At 40.1% G+C, this 18,211-nt stretch overlaps 1 protein-coding gene and 1 long non-coding RNA gene across 6 annotated transcripts in view; both read left to right on the top strand.

The window, feature by feature from the left end:
• Positions 1 to 5,236, top strand: part of AGO3 (argonaute RISC catalytic component 3) — a 93,754-nt gene extending 88,518 nt beyond the window's left edge. For all 5 annotated transcript variants that reach the window (XM_084786260.1, XM_084786259.1, XM_084786262.1 and 2 more), the window contains one exon: positions 883 to 5,236. In XM_084786260.1, coding sequence (XP_084642386.1) covers positions 883 to 991 — 109 coding nt within the window. In that variant the 3' untranslated portion in view covers positions 992 to 5,236. The remainder of the gene's footprint in view (positions 1 to 882) is intronic.
• An 11-nt stretch (positions 5,237 to 5,247) lies between these two features.
• Positions 5,248 to 14,703, top strand: LOC311600038. Its single transcript, XR_014780115.1, has 2 exons — positions 5,248 to 12,281; positions 12,395 to 14,703. It is a non-coding gene; the product is annotated as an uncharacterized lncRNA (long non-coding RNA).
• The last annotated feature ends 3,508 nt before the right edge of the window (positions 14,704 to 18,211 follow it).

The raw sequence follows: 18,211 nt of genomic DNA, 5'->3' as shown, positions 1-18,211 counted from the left end.
ACTAATAATAGAATGGTCTGGGGCTGGAGAAATGAAAGGCTCAGTGGTTGGGAGTTCTGGATGTTCCCCTAAAGGACCCGGTCTCAATTTCCACGGGATCTGTGCACCAGGCATGCTCATGGTGCATGCATATATATACACATACACACAAAGAGTAAAATAAGTCTTTGGAAAACATGAATGGCGGGCACAGTGGCACACGCCTGTAATCCCAACACTTGGGAAGACAGAAGCAGGTGGATCTCTGTGAGTTTGAGACTATTCTGGTCTATAGAGCCAGTCCAGGACAGCCAAGTCTACACAGAGAAACCCTGTCTCAAACAAACAAAAACAAGCCGGGCATGGTGGTGCATGCCTTTAATCCCAGCACTCGGGAGGCAGAGGCAGGCAGATCTCTGAGGCCAGCCTAGTCAACAAAGTGAGTCCAGGACAGCCAGGGCTGTTACACAGAGAAACCCTGTCTCAAAAAAAGAAAGAAAGAAAGAAAAAAGAATGATCTAGTAACTTAGTTGTTTCCTCAGTTTATCCAAAGAAGATATTAGTAATTATATATTAATAATATATTATATATTAATTATATTTTATAATTATATAATATAATTATACTTTATACTTATATTATGTTACTTATGTATTATTTTGTGTGTATATATATGATTATATATATTAGACAAAATGATATATCTGGGATTTGCTTCTAGTTAATCCTGAGAAAATGAAAGCGCCAAAGTAAAATTAGCCATATTGAAGCTAAATGACAGACATAAAGTTTATTACACCAGTCTTTCTTTTCTAGTATTTTTGGAATTTTCTACAGTGTGTAATATTCAGAATTATTACATTAAAACAGAATGCTTGTGTTCATTAACCCTTCTCTCACAGTGCTGAAGGAAGCCACGTTTCAGGACAGAGCAATGGACGAGATCCACAAGCTCTTGCCAAGGCTGTACAGATTCACCAAGATACCTTACGCACAATGTACTTTGCTTAACAAGTCCAAGTGTATTCTCCAAGGAAGAGCTGAAAGACGAATCAATATACACTGTATGTTTCCAGTGGGGATGCCTCCAGCCATACAGAAGCCAACACTATGTAGAGGTCTGGTCCTTATGCTGATCCAAGGAAAATTGTTATATACTAGGAAACCAGCCAGCTGCTTTTTTGCAGTCTCCTGTAGGAAGCATTGCAGTTGTTTATTTTCACTTCTTACAGTCTAACCCTTTTAATGCCTTTACCTCAAGTTGCTTGGCAGCACAACTATCTTTGCAAAAAAGTAAAGAAACGGTGAATGGTGGTTTAAAAACACACACCTACACAAATAATGATTGTTTAGTTCTATGTGCAGAAAACCTAATGTGCATTCATCTATTCTTGTAAAGGGGTCTGTATTTTCAGTACACGTGTGTATAGTTCAAGTGCATATATATCTAGCTCTAGACTACTGATATATATGTGTCTGTGTATATATTTTATAGTTCATTCCACTGGGAAGCGTCCTTTCCCTTGTATCCTTCCTTAGGCCACCTTCATTTTGTTCACTACCTCCCTTGCCTTCAGCACCTGTACTTTTGTCCCGATAGCTACAAATGACATTCACACGTTCACAAATGACTCATTTGAAGTAAGGCATGGCAAACTAGATTTCTGTTTTTATTTTATGTACCTTACTCCTAGCTCCGATCTTATACACAGGTCGGAGTCCTTGGCTCCAGAGGCCATGTCTGTGAGTGTCTGCTCTTCTTGCTCTGGACTCATCTCTGCCTGTGTGCACTTGTACAGAAACAGTGGCAACCTGGGGATTCTTTTCTGCAGGGAGCCTGTTAAAGTTGCTATAAAGACAAGAAGTCTTGTCAGACATCTTTCTGATGTTCTAAAGCCTCCTGTTTGTATGAGTTATACCTGGAAATCCCTTGAAGCTTTTATAAAGGGTAAATATTTTAAAAACTGAAACTCTATAGGATGGAAAAAGAAAAGGATTTGGGGTTTTTGGGTTTTGCTAGTTTACTTACTTCTCTCTTTCCTTATTGTGATTTTCACATATATTTTTATACATATGTGTATATGTGTGTGTGTGTATATATATATACACACACACATATATATACACATAAATATGTTGGAGTATAGCTCCTTTTGCTTTTATATTCATTAGAATAGTGCTTTAGTAACTATTATGACTGTATTGGCTACATCTGTTGTGTTTAGGAACTGAGACTAGATTTCTCTCTCTTTTAGTGCAATAAGCAGTTTTAAGGAAAGTTTTTGTCTTCTGTCTTCACAACAGGAAGGACAAACACCTTGTCATTTAGAAAGGAACAAAGTAATACAGCCTTAACTTCAGAAGGAGAGTTTCATAGTTTTCGGTCTCAAAGCAAGTCTTTAAAAGCATCATAATCAAAGAAGTAAAACCGACTGAATAAGCCTTATGTGAGAGGTTAGGAAAATAGTTGAACTTCAGTATAAAGATTTGTAAATCATTTGAAAATATATCTTACTTATTGAAGAATTGCACTTCTTTGACTAAAAGGAATCAAGAAAATACTGGATGGGTTTTTTTTTTCTGTCTTTTTACAGGTATAACTTTCTCTTTAAAAGTAAGATGGCAATGACAAGGGAATTTAGGACTTTGATAAGTTAAAATTAGTTAAATTTCTGAAATATGGGGAAAACTCTAAAGAAACTTATTTTTCTGCACTTCTTTAATCAATAACCTTAGTTGGTAACTTTAAAGCTGTCAAAGCTGAGCTTCTGGGTGATGTCAGGTTCAGAGAAGTTTGCACTTTACCTAATGAACACTGTTTGAGTTGTTTCTGTTCTTGTCCCCACACGGTTCTGAGGACAGACACTACAGGTGTTTGCAGGGGCACTCGCAGCCTTTCAGAACTCCATCTACATGTGAACAGCAATAGATTTAGGTCGTGATTTGCTATCTTACCTTAATACTATTATTGCCAATTTACTGTATTTTGAGCCTAAAGTCTGAGCCCATGTCTGCCCATAGGCATGAATTCTTTTTTCCCTCTGCCAGAAAACTAAAGAAAGTACTGTATTTTAAGTGTTTATTGATTTGAAGTATCTAAAGGGCAATTCTCAATACTCTTTCAAAGCACTTTACAAAAGATATTTATGTAATTTATACATTTTTTTCCTTCCACAATATTCCCATCTCATCCCTGGCAAAAGAAAACTTCTTACAACATAGTTGGGATTGTTTGGTTTGCTTGTTTTAGAGACAAAAATCTCTCTACGTTGTCCGTGCTGGCCTCCAGCACCTGCGTTCCAGCAGCTCCTCACCTCAGCCTCCCTGGTAGTTGGGACCACAGGGTTCCTATCACCGTATCTGGATGTTAGGGAACATGGGCAGGAGAGAAGAATAGTACAGCCTCCTCGGTAAAAGTCAGACTGGCCTGTGTCTTTTCAGTATAAGTAAAACATCTTCTCTTTTGGCCCCTGCACTTAGTCATGTGAGGAACTTTAGGAAGCAACATGGATGCCCTGTCCTTTTCCTGACCTTTGATCTCACACATGCCAGAGTGAAGCTTTTACTTTAACTTTTATTTGAAAGGAATTTTTAAGGGGGAGAGTATTTTTTTCTAAAATATAAGGTTTTATGTTTTGAATGATTTTAGAATGCACTTACATTATTCAGTCTTGCTAGATTAAGATAGCTTAGAAAAATAATGTATAGTATATTTCTATTGTGCCTATTAATAAATTGGTATACCAAACTTAATACCAACAAACTTTGTGTTTAGAATTTTAAGATAAAACGCTTATGGAAAATATTTCTTGAAATCTATACTAATTATTTTTGCACTTCCAGGTAGAATTCCCAATCTTTTTCCTAGACTTTCCTTTTAGTTTAAACATGATGAAACCATGAAAGCTTTTCTTTTCTACCCCTACACTTGCTCACTAGTTGATGGATGTTGGCTTGTGGTTTTTTATGCAATGTCTCATATGATTGACTAAAATTTCAATGTAAACAACTTGTATAATTGATTTTCATGTGAAGAGCTGGGAGTTTAATGTGTATTCTTGACGGCAAATATGTCTGTAGAGTGTGTGTTACATGTCTCTGTATTACATATCAAAGCACTGAGACCATATGTTTATAACCCTGTAGCTGCTATATTTATTAGGATAGAGTCTGACATTTACTGCACTAAACAATAAGGAGATGAAAGTGAGGCCAGGCTAGTGTCAGACCCTTTTGATTTCTTAGATAAGTTTAGGGACATAAAATATGAAGGTAACAAACAGCAGGTACTTGAAACAGTGTTAGTTTCCACTTAATGACAGAAAACCTTTGCTTTAGCAACGTTGACTTTGACATTGACAGTCCTGAAGCAGGTACTTCAGGTTTCTCAGTCCTGTGCCTTGGCACGTTTTCACAGAAATGTGAATGACTTTTTGTTTTAACAATTTTTCCAGGAAAAAAATAGTCTAGAAATACCTCTGCTTATGAACTATTATTTTACTTTTCTTCCTAAAGAGAATCTAGGAGGGACTCCAGTAGGAATGTGTTTTAGAAGGCACTTGATAAAGATTCATCTCCACCTTCTAACAAAGAGACTCCTCACCTTCAACCCCGTAGCCTAATATTGACTTACATACTCTCCTGTGGATCTTAGGACGGCAGGCTTGGGATGTGTCTTGGGAAATAAGAAGCCAGCTGTTGTTAGTAGAAATGGTGCCAAGATGTCAGCCAGGGGCAGAATAAGCACTTGGAGCCTAGCAATTGAAGTGACGCCCAGAGCTGTCTAACCGAAACTCGGGGCAGGGCTTGTGGAGCCGACAGAGCTGGCCATCGGACACTACTAGAATAGTTTGTTCTCTTTCCATCCCAAACCTGGATAGTAATGTTTTGCCAAGAAGTTGAACTGACATCTCTGCATAATCTTCACTGGATGTCATTAAACTGAGTTTATGTTGAATTAAGCGGGGTGTAAAGCATACCTATAATCCCAGCCTCAGGAGCATTAGGAATTCAAGGCCAGCCTCGGCTACAAGAGACCATATCTCAAAACAACAGCAAAAGTTTGTTTACTGTGTCCCTGTAGGCACTCTCCTGTTGCCGAGAAAGGTGACTCTTAACCATTGCATGTGGTTCACTCACCGCTTAGGGGTTAAGTGAGTTCGTCAAAGAAAGACAGTCCACTGGTCCGGCATTCTTGACTCAGCTGCTTTATCCATGTGAAGCATGGGAATTTGTAGATACTCCCTGAAGCTTTAATGAAAAGTGAGGTCTTCCTGAGTCATACTATAACCCTGACTTAGGAGGTCTTTGTTTTCATTTTCACCTATGTGGATTCTATAAGAATCAGAAACTAAACCAAGAATAGCCATGTAAAGTCAATACAGAGCAGGGAGATAGCTTGGCAAGTAAAGGCCCTCACCTCCAAGCCTGAACCCCTGAGTTCACGCCCTGGTCTCAAATAATAGAAAGAGAGAACCAACTCCCATAACTGTCCTCTGACCTTCATACTCATGTGGGCTCGAGCACATGTGTACACATGCACATACAAGTAAAAAATGTACTTTTAAATTATTTAATTTTAAAATCAGTATAGACATCAGAAAGGCAGCTGGACTTAGTGTATGCCCATGATCCTAGCATTCCAGAGGCTAAGGCCAGAGGATCTGGAGTTCAGGACCATCCTAGGCCAGTTGGAGGCCAGTCTAGGATACATAGTAATACTCTGTCCCCAACTCTGCCAAGCCCCCTCCCCCAAGTACAAGAAACACAAGACAAAAGAAATCAGAAAAAGAATTGTCTATACAAAAAAATCTTGGCAATAATAGATATGATGCTGTGATTAATTAAACCCCAAGCTGAGTCCCAGGGGAGGAAGGTGACCTATATATAAATAAAATAGATCACAAAAGGAAAAAACATTTTTACTTTTTCCTACTTCTAAAAATACTACATTTTACGTTTATAATTTTCCCTCTAAGTCAGCAATTTAAAAATGAACAAGGCTCCTATTGACATTATTCATGGCCAGTTGAAATTTACCTCACTCATTGAAAGGAGTGCCCTAGAGTTTTATATTACCGATTAAGTCTTAAGAATCTTTTGTTCTTAAAGTGTGGAAATTAATGACTACAGCTTGAATAAAAGGATGGTGAACTTCAGTATGGAGGGCTGGATTACCAGTAGAAGATCATGTTAAAGTTAACAAACAGTATGACAAAATTAAGGTCTTCTCAAATGGTGCAGCCAGCCAGTGGGCGCCATTCCTTTTTTAAATCAATGTCTAAGGTCGCCAGAGTCTGCATTGTTCTATATTAGAGTCTCAGTGAAGAGGTTTTTCAGGGTAGACACTGAATTTGGGTTTGAAATCCTTTCTTAAATCAAGGTGGTTCTTAGAAAGTGCCTTTTCTGAAGATGGTGCTGTAGATTTTTATGTTTCAAATAGCATAAAGCTAAAAATTTTTAAGATATTTTAGACTACCAAGAGTATGGCAGTTTCATATAAATAATGTTGCTTGTTGTCCTGAATTTGGTCTAGAGAACCAAGGGGCTTTTATGTAGTAACATGTCTAAGTTAATGCTCACCAAATTGACTTAGTAAAGTTGAAAATATAATTTTAAATTCTCAGCTATGTTTGAAGTAATCTATAATGTACATAAGATGACAGATGTAGTAAGTGCCACAAGGCAGAGGTACTGTGCCAGGACCTGTGTATGATGAGCTACTTTTCCTTTCTGCACAGATTGCCTCCTGACTTTTTCTAGTGACTCATCATTGAGAAAGAGTACTTACAAAGGCAGAGCTACACTGCTCAGATCAGCCTAAGACAGAGAGCAAAGTGGGTACCACTCAGTCTGTTTCGTTTTCTAGACACTGGTGACTATTTTAAGTCATTCCTGTTTTCCTAGGGTAGGAGGACTGTGGGAAATGACAGGAAGAGGGAACAGTAGGTTATTTAACAATAGGTTATATCTAAGGTGTATAACTTTCATCCCTAGCAGCTAGGGGGAGAAAATGCAGATTTAGGCTAGGGGGTGGGGATAAGCAAAGTGAGGCCCTTCAAGCCCACTAGGAACTCAGTAGTCTGTTAGAAAGCAGCTTTCCTTATAGCAGGAAGCAGTAAACAGCATAACTGGTCAACTTAGCCAACTTCTGCTTGTAAATTTGCTGAGCATTCCTCCAGAAGATAACTATAGTAAAAACCAACAGAAAACACCACACCTCAGTAACCCTGTATGCTGCATTATGTAACAATGGCAAAATAATCCTGTCTGGCATGTACTTGTGTCTGTTTGCACATTAAACTTTTTCATTTTTATAATGTCTTAATAGCAACGATTAGTTTATTCTTAAGATTAATTTTTCTATTGTGACATTTATATTTATTGGCAATTTGTGTGTAACTTTTGTATTTTGCCCAGATGTTGGGTTTAAGGTATTTTATTTTTATAGATATTTCTAGCTTTTCTCTTTGCTTGTAATATTAGCAGAAGTTGAGATGGTATGTTAACATATCAACCAAACTACCAATTCTGTAGAGTTTAGATTTTTACCAATAAACCATTAGTGCTATTTTCTAATTTAGAATATTTAATATTTATATAATGGGCATTAAAGACCGTCTTCAGGTGGATTTCTATGTGTAGATAGGAGGAAGGGCGTCTTTGTAAGCTAGGCTTGCTTTTCTCCTTTATTTGGTAGCAAACTAACACTAACAAACTGGATTTATTTTACCTATTGTTGGGGGAAGTTGTCAATAATTGATTGTTTAATCTCTATTTTAAGCTTGAGGCTTAAAGATTGTAATTTATTTTTATAACCAGGAAGACAATTAGAAAAGGATATACAAGTTGTTGATAATTGATTTTGAAATGAGATTTTCCTTCCCATAATTATTTGGAAGCTTTGCTACCCTGAACTTTCCTAGAATAGTTTTAAAGTTGATTCGACCCTGAGTATCAGTGAATAAAAAGAGTGCAGGGATAGAATAATAGAGTATTTCAGCTAATTACAATTCACCTAAGTAGGCTGGGAGTGCTGGTGCGTGGCTTTAATTGCAGTACTCAGGAGGCAGAGGCAGGCTGATGTCTGTGAATTGCAGGCCAGACTTGGCTACTTACGAGTTACAGGCCAGCTAGGGCTACCTTATCTCCAAAACACAAAAAACAGTAACAAAAGTTTAACTGAGTAGGAACATGAACTAATTGAAAAGGAGTGAAAAGTATGATTACAGAATATTAATTTCAGGTGCACATAACCACTGCAGTTGTTTAGTAGATCACTATTATTTATATTGGCATATTAGTTCCTTTACAAGTATTTGAAAAATATGCCTTCTCATAAGAATATAAAATATTCCCATTATATTTTTATACTCTGAATTTTCTTGGTAAAGAATTATTCTTTCCTGTAAGAAATGAAAAGACAAATTTTATCCCTTCTTAAGTGTTTAATAGTCAAGTTGTTATTATTATTACTACTACTACTACTATTATTATTATTATTATTATTATTATTATTATTATTATTATTATCATCATCATTATTATTTTGGTTTTTCGAGACAGGGTATCTCTGTGTAGCCTTGACTGACCTGGAATCACTTTGTAGACTAGGCTGGCTTTGAATTCACAGAAATCCAGCTGCCTCTGCCTCCCAAGTGCTGGGATTGCAGGCCAATGCCACCCCTGCTCAGCTAAGTAAAAGTCAAATTATTGAAGATGAATGCATTTTACTTCTGTCACTATATTCTGCTTTTCCACTGAGAGGGAAGAAAATGGGAACGTTTTAAGTACTTGCAAGTGGGAAAATATTTTTTATAATAAGTAAACACTTACACTGTAAAATGAATCAGCATGTGGTTCCATGCAGACATTAACTAAATCATTTCTTTTCGCATTGTTCTAGTTACAGGCTTTGCTCTATAACGTACCTTCTGAGTTCCTCCCTCCCTTCACCCGCAGAGAAGGCTCTGATCGCAGGAGCCTGTTAACTATTAAGCACAGACTACTTCAACTGGGTCTTTTTTTTTTTCCTGCAAGTATAGATCGGTCCCCTTAACTACTGTTTGTAACTTCAATTGTACTGTATGTCAGCGTTGTTCAGGGTAGATAGGCATATAATTCTTTTAGACTAATGTTTTTAACGCTGTCTATAATCTTAGTTTTCTTTTCTGAAAGCTTTTGGGTGCCAGAGCTTCTGCAGGAGGCTCCACACACCCAGATACCTGGCATCAGTGCCACATTAACAGTGAAACACTGGGTTTATAGTCCACCTCTTTAGAACTGAGTATTTGTGCAGTGAGGTGCAGGCCATCCCATAAAAGAACCTTCAGGAACAGTCTCGCGAGCAAGAGGATGGGCTGGTGGGTCAGAAGACCTCCCTGTGTTTGTTGTATTCTTCCCAGGCACACATTGTGTGCACATCTGTAGGTTTATGTTTGCAGGCTACATCAGTGGCTGGGATGTAGCTCGTGCAGAAGTGTTTGCCTAGCATGCATGATGCCATGGATTCAGTCACAGTGCTTCACAAACTGGACTTGGTACTACATTCCTGCAGTCCAGCAGCACTCAGCAGGACCAGAGTTCAGGGTTAGCTTTAATTACATACTGAATTGGAAGCCACAGCCTGCATCAGAAACTAGACAGGAAAATTACTCTGGTATTTCACACCTAAATCTTTCATCCTCATGACTTTTGTTTGAAAAACCAAGCAAAACTGCCTGGAGTTAGCCATTTCATAATCCTCAGCTCAAAAAACGAATGGCTCACTCAGATGTGTTGTGTATGCGACCACGCCTTTATTAAAAGGATTCGTGAAAATGGGAGACATTTCCAAAGACACTAACCGGTGAGACTGCAAGAGCAAGCGAAGGGAAATGTGGGTACAGTTTCTTTGCTGGGATCCTAGAAACCATGTAATTAGTATTTTCCAAGTTCACAGAATCACAGATAATGGAGCAGTTGTTGCTGTTTGACATCGATGTCAAGGAAAGGTTTGTAATGGAGTCCTGTATTAGCTGCTTGCCCCAAACCTAGAGCCGTGCCAGACCTTGGCAAATTAACATCTTAGAATTCACCTCTCCATTATCGTGCGGTCACATGATGTGCTTATCCTTAAGTAGACGCCTGTGTTGCTTTGGTGGGCCTTGCCAGACTTTCCTGTAAGGACTTGGGGGGACACTGGTAGGTTCAAATGAAGGAGCAATATTGGCATAAATGGTTCCATCTGGTTAATGCATCTGGTTTGGTCCAGGGAGTTAGTAAGAGGAAGAAGCTTTGTGTTTTGTAGCAATAGACTTGATCTCTGATGATGACTAATTGCAGATACCTCCCTCTTCACAGTCAGGGAATGACCCTATTGTAGGTGAGGGCTTTGCAACCTCCATGTGTTCTTCCCTCATTCAGAAGCTAGGAACATAGAGAGGTAGCACAGGCATCCCAAGCGCAGGCCCGCCCCTGTCCCCGTCCCCACTCCTGCCCCTGCCCCACCCCCACCCCCGCCCCTGTCTCCCGCCCCGCCCCCACCCCCACTCCCGTCCCGCCCCGTCCCCGCCCCCACCCCATCCCCGCCTCTGCCCCCACCCCTGCCCCCTCCAAAAAATAAACCAACAACCTCCAAGAACAGCAAGCACAAACTGGTGGAATCTTCTAGAATAGAGATTGTCTGAAAGCTTTCCTTCTTAGCCTAGGACACAACTTTTTCTCCTCTTTTAAACAGAACAAAAAGGTTTACAAGCTGTTTACATAGACCTCTACTATGGGTAGATAATAGTCTTTAGACTATTAGAATAATTGAGGAAGAAAGGCCAATTGCCAGACATTCCTGCTGGATCAAAAGATGATTTTAGCCAGGCACGGTGTCACACATCTTTAATCCCAACACACCAGAAGGCAGGGCAATCTCTGTTTTTGAGACTAGCCTGGTCTGCATCACAAGACCAAGAAAAAGAAATTTCTGAATTTTTTTTTTCCAAGACAGGGTTTCTCTGTGTAGCCTTGGCTGTCCTAGATCACTTTGTAGACCAGGCCGGCCTCGAACTCACAGAGACCCTCCTGCCTCTGCCTCCCGAGTGCTGGGATTAAAGGCATGCGCCACCACGCCCAGCTTCTGACTTTTTTAAAATACATGGCTTCTTAAATATATATTTTAAGTAGGTTGAACGGAGGCTGGAGATATGGCTCAGCGGTTAAGAGTTCAATTCCCAGCAACCACATGGTGGCTCACAAACATCTGTAATGAGATCTGTGCCCTCTTCTGGCTTGCTGGCACACATGCAGGCAGAATACTGTATACATAATAAATCTTGAAAAAAAACAGGTTGAATGGATTAATACTTAAACAACTTGTTCTTAATTTACATATTTTTGCTTTTTAAACTATCCATCTTAACTTGCATATTTATTTATTTTACTAAAGTTGTTATATAAATGTATTAATCACATTTGACTTCTTGATGTGTAAAAAACTCTATAGAAAAAGTATTTTAGGGCCTAGAGAGACATGTTCAACTGTTAAGAGCATTTACTGTTCGGTCAGAACTAGAATTTGGTTCCCATCACCCACATTGACAGCTCACAAATACCTGTGACTCTATCTAGCCCTAAAAGATCTGATGCCCCCTCCTGACCTCAGCAGGTACATGCACATATAAGCAAAATAGCATAAAATTTATATGTTTATATAAATTTATGCACCAGACCTGGGGTCATACATTTGAGTCTCTGGTCAGCCTGGGCAATGTAAGACCCTGTCTCTAGAAAAAGAAAAATTCCAACCATCTCTAGTCAGGCCTGGGTTGCAAGGGGGACATAAGGTGTTTTCAAATGTAACTTTTAGAAGGTCACAAGTTAAAGAGGACTATTGAGGAAGTATTTATGCCTTTGAGAGTAGAAAGGGCTGTAGAGCATAAGCCAGAGGCTTGGGTGTCCTCACACTAGCTCTGCCCCTCATTTGTTCCGTGTGCTCAGCCATGTTCTTCCCTCTCTCTCCCTGTCTCCCGATAGTGATGGTACCTGCCCTCACCTACCTCACCAAGTCTTCTGAGAATCAGTCTGTTTGTGGATAACACTCGACTCCCCAAAGGAAAAGCTATTCAGAAGTTGAGAGTGGTAGAGGGGGTTCTGAGGGGTCCTTTCCAGGCAGCCTCTGTGAAAGTGTCTTCATTGTCACAGGTCCTTTTATGAACAAGCATGAGAAGCACGGAGGCATCATGACGTGGTTTTCGGTGTGTCCCATCTCCTCCCTGCCAGAGGTCCAGTGCATAGCACAGTTTTTTTGTTTGTAATAACGCCTAGCAAAAATGTAAGTTTTCAAAAACCAGATTCCTTTCAGAGGTGCTAAAGTGGTTGCAGCTGCACTTTGAGCTAATGGTGAAGCCAGGAGGCTCCCAGATTAACTTGATCTGTCATCTCCAGGTGCCTGTGTTCCAAGTCCAGCCCAGCTGCTGTTCTGCAGGGCCGACTTTGTGCTGCTTGGCAGACATTTGGTACTTTTCCCTGGGAGAGGTGGGTAGGTTCCAAGAGAAAAGCGTACTGATTTCATTCATCACTTTTCACTTTACAGAAACTGAACTTTGCTTTGCTTTTAAATCTCCAATCATTTATCTATAAAAGTTAAAACATAAACCAGACACCTCTAGTCCCAGCATGCTGGAGGCTGCAGCAGGCAGATCACAAATTAGAGGCCAAGGCTACTTAGTGGGACCCTCTCTCAAAAGTCAGAGAGACAGGCTGGCTGCAGGTGACATTGGATATATGACCCAGGTATCCTATGGAATGTAGCCAGGGCCTTATATTTCAACAGCAACAGGAACTCCATTTCCTTGTAAGATGGGGGGCTCCTGTATCTAGGAAGGGCATATCACCACAGGTATAGACAGTTCCTTTTTACAACAGACAAGTTTGTTGCTTTTGTTTTTTATAAGGAAAGATGCATGTATGTTAAGCATACAGGGTATGGATGAATCAGTGTTTATTCTTGTCCTTACTGATACTGACATCCCACTCCTGCAAGCATTTAGGCCTTTCCAACTTCTTGCTAGCAAATATGGTATCCATGGTTAGTTTAATAGAATTACAAGGTGAGAAGTTGGGGAGCTTTGTGCTTAAAAATTAAAAAGCTAAGTGTGGTGACTCACACTGGTAATCCCAGCACTTGGAAGGCAGAGACAGGATAGGAGGGTCAATCCTAAATTCCAGGCCAGCCATGGCTGTGTAGCAAGACCTTGTCTCAAAAAATAAAAATAAAAATAAGCCACCATGTGCAGTGCGCTAGCTAGCACTGATACATCACAACACTGTTAAATGGTTTTTACTGTAATGTGTAGCTTTAATGTCTTTCTCAGTTATGTGCCCATAAAGTATTACTGTATCTTCTAAGTAAATATCATGTGTATGAACCAATATGTGGGTGCCTTTGCAGGCTGTGGAACGCAGCGATGTGTGGATGTGTGTATATATAAATACTTTATAACACAATGTAGATTAAGTTTAAAGAGACAAAACACTATGTTGTTTCTTTCGTGTTGGGAAGACTAACATGGCAGTGTGACCATTCCGTTGCAATCACGCCCCTCATTAAAGATTCCTTAAACATGAAGCATCACTAACTGCTTCTACTGAACAGTTGCTGCTTCAGTTAAACCTCTAGTAATGGAGTAAGAACTAACATTCTTCTTAAAGGGACCTTTTTGAGGAATGAAATGTAAACTATAAGACGTGTGGGGAGGGTGGAGCCACCTGCCCAATGTCCTCCACATGGATAGCCTTTTAAACTTACCTTTTAATCACCTTGACCATGTGTGCCTATTTGTATTACAGATGTGAACTTCTATTTCAGAGTTAATAACAGAATGTTTTGAAACTGAAATATTACATAAATTCAGAGTAATCTTTCCCACCCTTTTCTCATACTCCCAGCTCTTGCCAAATATTCCTACTGACACCAGGGTGCAACATGGGGTTCTGACCCCCCTCCCCCCCATCCTCACCATCCCTTCCTGCAGTAGCTCCCCTCATTTTCTTTGTTGGCTTTTCACAAGAAAGAGCAGTTTCCTGTAGCATTCAGACCACAGCATTTCGTGTTTGTCTACCTGCTGCCTTTTTACATATTTGGCTGCATGCTAACATCAAGTAAAACAGTGGAGTGGGTCTGATCTGTACCTTACTATGGGACCAGAAATGATACAGAATGATGATCTTGGCTGCCATATAAATGAAGAGGGATTGGGACTCTGTTAGTAGTGATGTGTGTGATCACTGCGTTGCTGGAGTCACCAAATGCTGAGCTCTGTCACTGTGTACTGGGGGCCGGGCTCTGGTCTGTCATGTTAACTTCTTAAAGATGATGTGTGATTATTGAGAGCAGAAGCTAATAAAGTTTTTAATCAAAAGTGCTTGTCTTTGGTATTTCTAACTTGGCATTAAATTTTCTTAAAAAAAAAAAAATCCAAAACATTATGTGTAAAGTTGAGCTTGAAGAAGTTGGTTTTAAATAGTTTGGTCATGTGCAACACTTATGTAAAAGCAGTGCTCATGATTCTTCCTGCGCCAGACTGTCACCAAAATGTCCTGTGTGACATCCCTCGCATCTCTGCCATTCTGCAAACAGGAGAGGCTCTATGTTGTGCTTGTCTTTACTCTTTGACTTTAAAATAATCATTTTATTGTTGCTTTAGTTTAAGGTATATCTTATACTGATACCTGCAATAAAAAATTTAAACTGCTGTTGTGTTTTTTTTTTAAGATTTATTTATTTATTACATATACAGCGTTCTGCCTGTACACATGCACGCCAGGAGAGGGCACCAGATCTCATTATAGATGCTTGAGAGCCACCATGTGGTTGCTGGACCTTTGGAAGAGCAGCCAATGCTCTTTACCTCTGAATCATCTCTCCAGCCCCTGTTACGGTTATTTTTATATAATTGTGTTTGTTTCTCAGTTTTTCTCTCTTAACCCTGCTATCACACAAATAATTGAGCCTCCATTATATTATTTTAACAAGCTTCACAGCACAAGAACTGAGCAGTATTAACTCTATAATTAATCCTCTAAACTAATCTGGCTTTCTCCCAGCATACAAGCACTTTGTGACTTTTCCTGCTGAGTTCTCTCTTGGACCTCTCCCACCGCTGAATCTCCTTTCTTCTCTAATTTCTCCTCCCCAGGCTGGCTGGAAGTGCAACCCTATTCTCTCCCCCACTCAGTGATTGGCTGTAAGATGGTTTATTGGCATATAGGGACTATTTTGGGGGAGCAGTGTTTACACAGCATTGAGACAAGAGATTCTCAGAACAAGGATTGCAGCCAGATATGGGAGTACAGAAATCAGCATTTGAATTACACAATAACTTTATGCCTACAAACTGCTCTAAACTTTCTGTTGTGTAGTTAACTATTATTAGTTAGTGAGGTGAGGGGAAGCCATCTGATACAGTAGAAAGAATCAGGTTTTATAGTCATGAAGTCTTGTGTTTAAATCTTCACTCTATGACACACTGAGCAAATTCCCAGATGCTTCTAAGTCTTTTTAAGTTAAGAGAGAGAGAGAGAGAGAGAGAGAGAGAGAGAGAGAGAGAGAGAGAGAGAGTGTGTGTGTGTGTACACCAATAAGATAGCTCAGCAAGTAAAGATGCTTGCTCCAAGCCTGGTGGCCTGAGTTTGAAGTTGAGACCTACATAAAGGACAAAACAGACTCCTAAAAGTTTTCATCTGATTTCACATGCCCACCAGATGACTCTGTGTGTGTGTGTGTGTGTGTGTGTGTGTGTGTGCGAGTGCATGTACACACTCTACAATGTAGATATAAATTTTAAAGTCTGTTTAATTTAGGCTGTCATAGTATTTCACACCTATAGTTTTAGCACTTGGGAAGCAGAGGCAAGAGGATTACTGTAAGTTCAAGGCCTGGACTACATAGGCAAGAACTTGTCTATAAATAAAATAAGTAAATAAATAATCATTCACTCCAATATGAAATAGTTTGATCAAGTGCTAGGGCCATTATGTGAGTTCATATATGGAAAGTATTTCAAAATGCTGGGCATGTGGGTAGAGCTTGGGTTTTAAAGAGATCGCTCCTCCCTGACACACACATTTTTCTCTTAAAGAAAAGACACTGGGTAGAGCTGGTAAGATGGCTCAGCAGATAAAGCCACTCACTGCCAAGCCTGATGACCTGAATTCCATCCCTGAAACCACGTAGTCAAGTGGGGAAAATGACTCCCACATGGTTATCCTCTGACCTCCACACATGTGAATTTTTAAAAATTGGGGCTGGAGGGGGCTCAGAGGCTAAAAGCACTGGTTGGTGTTCAATTCCCAGCACCCACACGGCAGTTTACAACTGTCTTTAACTCCAACTCCAGCAGACCTAACACCCTCACACAGACAAAACACCAATGTACATGAAATTTAAAAAAAAATTTTTTTAATTAAAGGAATTGGGTAGAATGAAAATGTATTAAAGTATCCTTTATTCACCTGTCTATAGTCTCAGAAGCTTACTGCCTCCATCTGCTGACCTAGGCCTAGTTCTGGAAGCTTCTAGCCTCCATACAATCTAATCTAGGACTAGAATGTTTTCACCCTCTGAGACTTACTGCTGAATAAGCCCACCCTTTCTAGCTCTTTCTGAACTCTGGCCGGCTGGTTCAACTCAGCTATTCTGGCTCAAACGCCTCTCCAAGTTGACTGGTTCAATCTGTCTTCTCTCCACTTCTCACTGAATTGCTCTTCTTGGAAAAACTGTCTCTGAACTCCACAAACTGAACTGCACTGAAATCTGCTGTACTCTCAAACTCTACTGTACTGTCTCCACAAACTCTCTTGTTCTCTCTCTAAACTGTTTGTGTTTGTTTGTTTGTTTTGTTTTTCAAGACAGGGTTTCTCTGTCTATCCTGGACTCGCTTTGTAGACCAGGCCGGCCTCGAACTCACAGAGATCCACCTGCCTCTGCCTCCCTGAGTGCTGGGATTACAGGTGTGCCACCATGTCTGGCTTCTCTGCACTGCTCTTAGGTAGCTTCTCTTTCCTGTCTCTTCTCATAAGAGTTGGACCTATCCTATGTATGACTCATTCTGTCAAATCTTTTTCTGACTCACTTTGTCTGCCCCTCAATTAGATGCCATTGTTTGGGATTAAAGGTGTATACTAAATTCTAGCCAGAGGGATTAAGGGTGTGGACTAAACACACTTCTGTATTCCAGCCAAGTCACCCAGACCTAGGTCTCTGGATGTGATCCCTTGCCAGAGCAGCCATGTTGCTGGATTAAAATTCCTCCACACGCTGGGCATGGTGGCCCACGCCTTTAATCCCAGCACTCAGGAGGCAGAGGCAGGTGGATTGCTGTGAGTTCGAGGCCAGCCTGGTCTACAAAGCAAGTCCAGGACAGCTAAGGCTACACAGAGAAACCCTGTCTCAAAACAAAAACAAAAACAAAATTCCTCCACACACCTGACCAGCATTGCTGCACCTGCTTCGGGGACTTCCCATGACCAGTTGTAACCACCTATACCCCTCATGCACTTGTACTCATGTGACAGACCCACGCACAGACACATATGGGTAAAAATTATAAAACTTTAAAAATAAATTAAATTCAAAACAATATCTTCATAATATCCATCACCATCAGGGTACATAGTAGAGTGTTCAGCAGGAAAGATGCTAAGTAACACTACATTTGCCTGTAGGCATTGTAAATGTAACTCCAAAGAAAGAAATTTTAGGAAACCATAGATGCTGCTGGCCTCTCCACCCACCAAACAGGCTGTGCAAGCAATGCACAAAATCCTCCACAGACATTTAACACAGCTGTGTTCGGTGGCCTGCTGTGGGCGATGCTCACTAAGACATTTTTCTATCAGAGCACATCAGCTGAAGAAATATTAACTAAAATACTTTAGAGAGCTGAGGATCAAATCTCAAGCCTCATGTATATCTAAACAGGCACTTGACCACAGCACTGCATGCCTTGGTCCCATCTCCTTTGATTAAACATCAATCACTTTAAAAGTTATGCATTCTCCCAAGGTGATGGTGCACGCCTTTAATCCCACAGCACTCGGGAGGCAGAGGCAGGTGGATCACTGTGAGTTTGAGGCCAGCCTGATCTACAAAGTGAGTCCAAGACAGCCAAGGCTACACAGAGAAACCCTGTCTCAAAAAACAAAACAAAACAAGAAAACAAAGTTATATACATAAAACAGGTGATGGCGATGAAGAGACGA

The sequence above is a fragment of the Acomys minous genome (assembly GCF_964271855.1).
Source record: "Acomys minous genome assembly, chromosome: 6".
NCBI classification, from domain to species: Eukaryota; Metazoa; Chordata; class Mammalia; order Rodentia; family Muridae; genus Acomys; species Acomys minous.
This window is presented reverse-complemented; position numbering and strand designations above follow the sequence as displayed.